Source organism: Nuphar pumila, chromosome 14, assembly GCF_984573655.1.
Source record: "Nuphar pumila chromosome 14, dmNupPumi1.hap1.1, whole genome shotgun sequence".
NCBI classification, from domain to species: Eukaryota; Viridiplantae; Streptophyta; class Magnoliopsida; order Nymphaeales; family Nymphaeaceae; genus Nuphar; species Nuphar pumila.
Genome location: NC_143262.1, coordinates 25,769,864 through 25,776,458, shown reverse-complemented (window position 1 = coordinate 25,776,458; position 6,595 = coordinate 25,769,864). Strand labels below are relative to the sequence as shown.

Here is a 6,595-nt window from a genome sequence, read left to right as displayed (position 1 = left end):
GAATGATAGATCCCAAATATTTGAAACAATCATCCACCAGTATTTCTTGCTCACCAAGCTTCACTACACTCCCATCACTACTTTGTTGCTTACTAAACCGACATTTCATGTATTCTGTCTTACTCTTACTCAACTTAAAACCTCTTGCTTCCAATGTCTGTCTCCATAATTATATCTTAGCATTAACCCCAGCTCTAGACTCATCAATCAAAACAATATCATCAACAAACAACATACACCACGACACATTTTCTTGAATTGATCTCGTAAGCTCATCCATCACTATAGCAAATATGAAAGGGCTTAAAGCAGATCCTTGATGTAACCCAACCGTTATAGGGAAATTGGTTGTCACCCCTCCACAAGTGCGAACATTGGTTACTACCCCTTCATACATATCCTTAATTATACTAATATACTTAAGAGAAACACCTTTCTTCATTATTGTCCACCAAAGAACGTCCCTAAGTACTCTATCGTATGCCTTCTCTAAATCAATAAAAACTATATGCAAATCTTTGCTCCCCTCTCTATTTCTCTCAATATCATGACAACCTTCCTCAACCTAGACTTAGTCACCCTCTCCCAAAGTTTCATAGTATGACTCATGAGTTTTATACCACGATAGTTTGTGCAATCTTGTATATCACCCTTATTCTTATATAGAAGCACCAAAGTACTCTTCATCCACTCATTAGACATCTTATTTGTCCGTCAAATCTTGTTAAAAAGATTTTTCAATCATTCTAAACCTTTCTCTCCCAAACATTTTCAAGCCTCGATAGGTATGGTCCAAGTCTAACAGAAACAATTCAAGTTTACCAGACCCACTTGCACTCATACTCACAAGTCTAACTGTGTAGGGGAATAGATTAATTTTAAACCTGAGTTTGAAAATAAGCCCAAACAAACCTACATTGACATATGTAAAGTAGTAGTCACAAGTTTTTTGGGAATAAAGATTTGCTTTGATTCGTATAATACAACTTAGGTTGTCAACAGGTCGGGTTAGTATAGGATGCGGGCTCAATCCGAACATGAATTTCCAGGTATTGGCATAAAAAGTACCCTGAATAATAATCGGGTTGACCTGAACCCCAACCTGAGCAATATGCAGACGAAGTTTGGTTTATGATTTTTGCTGGGTATCCGACCCCACTGTTTTATATGTACTTTTAGTGAAAGTAAACTTTTTAAATTATATGAATCTGGGTTTGGATTTAGTTTTGGTGTCCTGACAAAACCCACGACCGATACACCTGCTGAGAGAGAGAGAGAGGATATAATGTATGATCATATTCCAAAAAAAGAAGTACGATAATGTGAGTTTATGGGTAGGTTTGGAAGAGAGAAAAACTGTTGTAGGAAAAGAAAGTTTTGCCTAGGAGAGTATTTGACACAAAAATTTTAAAAAAAAGTTTTTTGCTTGTTTGTATAACATGAGAAAAATGTGGAAAAAATGAGAGAGGAGGAAGAGGGAGGTGGTGGTGGTGAGATGGGTGTTGGGGAGTGTAAAAATAAATTTTCTCTTGATAGGAAATAGTCCGCTCCTCTCAATAGCTATGAAAAAAATATGTTTTTTTATGAAGGAATGTTTCTTATAAAAAAAATATACTTTTTAGAAAAACTATATAAAAAAATCTCTCTTGTTTGAAAGGAACTTTTCCATTTTGCATCACTTTTCCTCCATCTTTTTCGCTTCCGTCTTAAGTGGGGAATCCGGGTAAATGGGTTAGGACAGATTCAGTTGGAAGTCGGACCCAAACCCAGGCCATTACATGGGTCGGATCTTATTCCGGCCCGGGTTGACAACTCCGACCCGTTTTATCCCAAGTCGGTGTCTTCTCCCGCGGAACTTGAGAGAGAAAAGACGCGAACCTCTCTCTCTCGAGCTAACTCTGGTGGTGAATCAGAGAGGCAAACAAATCCAAGGATGGGGGGCCACAAGAGCCGGAGGTTCAGAAACTCCACAACCCACCGAGGCCAGCAATCCAACAAGCACGGCGCCTTTCTCTCGTGAGCTACCAATTCACTCCAACTCTTACTCTCTTTCTCTCTTGTTTGTTTATTCCCTTATATGTAACGATCGTGGAGGGAGTTGTTTTGAACATTGGGATTTTTCCATGTGTTTAGTTATGGAGGTGTGATGTGAGTTTGAACAGCTCACAACTCATAAATTTATTGGGATCATGATTTGGGGGTGTCCCTATGGTATTATTGTTTTTGGGTGAATTGGGTTTCTGATAAACTTTTGGGTGAATTGAGTTTCTGATAAACTTTCTTTTTCCCTCTCTAATATGAATGGGAAATGTATTATTTTAAGTTGGTTATGCTTTTCTACTGCATGTTTAGTTTGTTGATTCATGTGGGGAGTTGTTGTATACAAAGAAAAATCCATAACTACCGGAAGCTTGCTTTGGAAGATTGAAACTACATGCTTCTATACTTTTATGAGAAAAAAATGGGTGAAAATGAATTTCCTTAATATTAGAAATGTTTTTTTCATGATAAAAGAATCTTGCCTACTTTTCTGAATTTTTGTTTTAATTTAAAGTTAAATATTCAATGAATATTTTTAATAAAAGACTTAAAATTCAGTTTAAGTAGAAAAACCACACGTTTTGACTATGTTTTCATGTCAATTCATACTCGTCTCTACCTTTTCGATTCCTAAACACTATTCGCTTCACGCATCCATTCATTTCTTAATCTCTCGCTTCTGGCTTCATGCTGCGCATATTGCTTCTTGCACCCACTTTTAACTTTCTAAACTATGAAAAGAATCTTTCGAGGACCAATTAAAGAATAGTTTCTATAAATTGTTGTTGCTAACCTTTGTGATTTGAATGCACTTGTTTATTTTTTTTCTCTGCAGATCCAACATTTGTTCTTTCATACAGGAACTAGACATACATGTGTGATGATTGCTTTTTTCTGTTTATACAGGGAAGAAGACGGTGGAAACACCCAAATTATAAGTCAAGGTATATTGACTATTATTATTATTTTTTTTGAGGGAAAGGTATATTGATTATTGTTGTTAACACAGTGTCATATGAGGATGATTGCTCCTTTATTTTTAGTCTGTCATGAAAGAATGATAGCTGTAGCACCACTGTTTCACTGTCTGTGCATATGTTGATTGGTCGTATCGAGCTTATCTTTTGGGAATCAGTAAACACTTCAAAAGGTTTTGTCATTTTTATTCTTAATCCTATCTTCTGTTTTCTTAAGTAGGGATCATTCTGGTATCATGAAGTCTTGCTATGGGACTATGTAAATATTTCATGTGGATATCAGACTTCTTTAGACAAATTTCCTAATGCTTCTCTTTTCATTTTTCTTTGCTCTATCTTTTAATAGTGTAACTTTTGTGGTTGTTAGTGGCGCTATTTCTACTTGAGATGATTGATCTTTTCCGTTGTAGAAACTGAAGTTTTAATTCCCACTAACCCGTCGAATAGATCCAAGAAATTCAATCTGGGGTGTCATTATCTCCTGAATGAAAGCTTTGCAAATTTTCTCATCTACTAGAACAATGGTTAACCTACTACAGAGTATTTCTGCTCACAGCAGTCATAGGTTTCTAAACCCTAAACAGTAGATACCCAATCCATTACTGCTGGGCACTCTTGCAGGGGACCTCTTTACCTGTCACATTCCTAGAACTTGCACAGTCCTTGTTCTCAGCATTTTTCTCTTCTGCTTCATGGTATGAGTTAAATAAACTGTCAAATTATTAGTAGCTTTGTCTGTTATAATCTGAATCCTGCACATGATTGCTGAAGATTTGTCTTATGAAGCAAGATGTAATTACTTTGGAAGTATATTCTTTTTAATTGCAAAGAGGAGCTCTTACATCTACTATGATGACTAGGATTTTTGGGACTTTCTGCTGCCCTGTGCCGAGGATAACTGATTTTCCATATTTTCCAAGAGTTGTTTAAAGATTGGAAATGGTTGTTTCCTATAGTTCAGAATTGCCTGCTTTTTGTGCAATTTATGCATTTTGACTTTAATTTCAGAAAGAAAATCATTTTGCTTGTTTTCTGCAGGTGAGGAGGATGAATTAAATCCGCAACTTCCTAAGATTCCACTTGCTATGTGGGTATGTACTAGACATCTAGGTGGTTAACTGTCTTCATGCGGTTCATGAATGGCTTGTGGATTAACCTGATTTCTATATGTTTTAGGATCTTGGACAATGTGATATTAAAAGATGTACAGGCCGCAAGCTAGCAAGGTTTAGATTCTTGAAGGAAAGTATCTATTCTATTGTAAATTAGTTTTAAATTTGGAGCTTGTGCAATCACATGATTCCTTTAGCTGAGGAATTTGCTTTTCTATTCCCATTCTAAATTAGTATATCATATGCATTGCTGCCATCATACAATATAGTGATTGTTGCTTATCTGTACCATATTTCATTTGCCTAAAACCCATTTTATGCTTTTGTTCATTTATAAACATTTATTGACATGTCCATTATTTGGTTTCCATGGATAGTATTATTGGAGGGGAAATTATCGTTTATCCATTTGTTGTTACCTGTGCTTCTGTAGTAACTTGATCCTATGGTAGCTTTTTGGGTGGAACATATATCCAAGTGATAGCAGTTGCTATATTCACTTAAGGACCAGTTAGAATCTAGAAACTGATATAGTGATCTATACATATTAATCTATTGAAGGTTAGTGCGCTTGTGGTGGTCTGCACTATTGCTCCCAATTTCTTCTTTTATCATGAGTCATGGAAAATACAATGAATTTTGGACTGAAATTTCAAATTCAATTTATAAGCAACTGATCCAATGCGCTGTAGCACTTGATAAGGTCCATAGGATTTTGGAGCAAGTTTGTAGTTTTCTTGGTTAACTATAGTCCGTTGGCAGTAAGACTGCAGCTGTAGATAAACTCTCTTTCCATGAGCAAATTCCATTTCAGTCATATGCTTAGCTTGAATCTTTATGCTATTCTGTGTTTCTTGGAGGTTCTGTGAAGTTATTTAGTAACCAAATAATGACCAAGAGGTTCTCAATGTGGTCCACTACATTGCTGCCCAAGGCACAGTAGGAATGATAGAGGTGCATTATGATAAACTATCTCAAGTGGTAGTAGAGACAGTAATGAAACACTATTGCAAAGGCAATGTCACAAAGTGACTACAAGGAATGCACAAGTATACAAACAAGAAGCCACTAATGGGCAAGATACAATAAGCCTCAAAGGGCTAAGGGCAAATCACACACAATGAGAGAGAGAATCCTTAAAAATTAATGAGAGAATATTATTGAAATGCTTGAAAAAGCATTGAAAAGTGATGGGGCAAAGCACCCATATTTATACATACAATGGGACCTAAAGGGGCTCCCATAAAATCATTGGGAGCCCCCCAACGGCTCTAATGTGGGCCCCATTACATTATTCAAAAAAGAATAGAAACAAAAAAAGAGAAAATAATAAAAAGAAAACAAAAGTCCCTAATGGACATGTGTATTTTTATGTTGGGAAGGAAAAGACTAAATTGCCCCTAGTGGGCATTACAAAGAACACAAGAAAATAAAATGCATATATATATATATATGGTATGATATACATATATTTTAACACCCCTCCTCAAACTGACAGTGAGATCACCAAAAGTTTGCTTAGAAGAAGGGAGAACCTCGAGGAGGGTAAAGCTTTGGTAAATAAATCGTATTTTGAAGTGACATATGGAAGTTCGATAGTGCCCCATAAAAATTCATCTCGAACATAATGACAGTCCATCTCTATATGCCTTGTTCGTTCATGGAATGTAGATGACACTTGTTATTGCAGCATAGCTTCAAAGGAATAAAAATGATGACTCACATATCTTTGAGCAAACTTATTGAAGCGGTCAGACATATCAAAGTTATTTTTGAGAACATTTTTAATAAATTCGATGCCCCTTTTATCATTCCCAATGATGATCATATCATCAACACACAATAGTAAGATAGTTATGCGGTCCCCTGTATTTTTAACAAAAAGAGCAGTGTCAATATAACAAGAAGTAAATCCACTATCAAGAAAAACTTTATTGAAGCGGTCATACTAAGCTTTTGGAGATTGCTTAAGACTATAAAGAACTTTATTAAGCTGAAGAGTTTTTTTTTTCTATTTCAAGACCCGACGGAGGATCCATATAGACTTTTTTACAAAGATCCCAATTTAAAAATGCATTCTTGACATCTAATTGATAAATATGCCATTGTTTGATAGATGCTAAGGTTATTAGAGTTCTTACACTAGTCATCTTTGCAACCGGAGCAAATGTTTCTTCCTAATCCATTCCATATTCTTATGCATATCCTTTTGCAACTAACCTAACTTTATATATTTCTAATGACCCATTACTTTTAGTTTTTACTTATAAACCCACCTACAACCAATAGCCTTTTTACCTAAAGGGATAGTTACAAATTTTCAAGTGTTAGCCTTGTTGAGTGTTTCTAATTCTAGGTGCATGGCATCTATCCAATGGGAGTATTACTTAGCTTCTTTAAAGTTTGTAGGCTCATGATGTGAATGGATCAACATTAGACAAACTCTATAATTTGGGAAAAAAGAGT

At 35.7% G+C, this 6,595-nt stretch overlaps 1 protein-coding gene across 1 annotated transcript in view; it reads left to right on the top strand.

Moving 5' to 3' along the window:
* Window positions 1–1,883: 1,883 nt before the first annotated feature.
* Window positions 1,884–6,595, top strand: part of LOC149816659 (RNase L inhibitor protein-like protein) — a 63,915-nt gene continuing 59,203 nt past the window's right edge. The window contains exons 1-4 of the mRNA XM_089988132.1: window positions 1,884–2,016; window positions 2,947–2,984; window positions 4,056–4,108; window positions 4,194–4,262. Coding sequence (XP_089844258.1) covers window positions 1,934–2,016; window positions 2,947–2,984; window positions 4,056–4,108; window positions 4,194–4,262 — 243 coding nt within the window. The 5' untranslated portion in view covers window positions 1,884–1,933. The remainder of the gene's footprint in view (window positions 2,017–2,946; window positions 2,985–4,055; window positions 4,109–4,193; window positions 4,263–6,595) is intronic.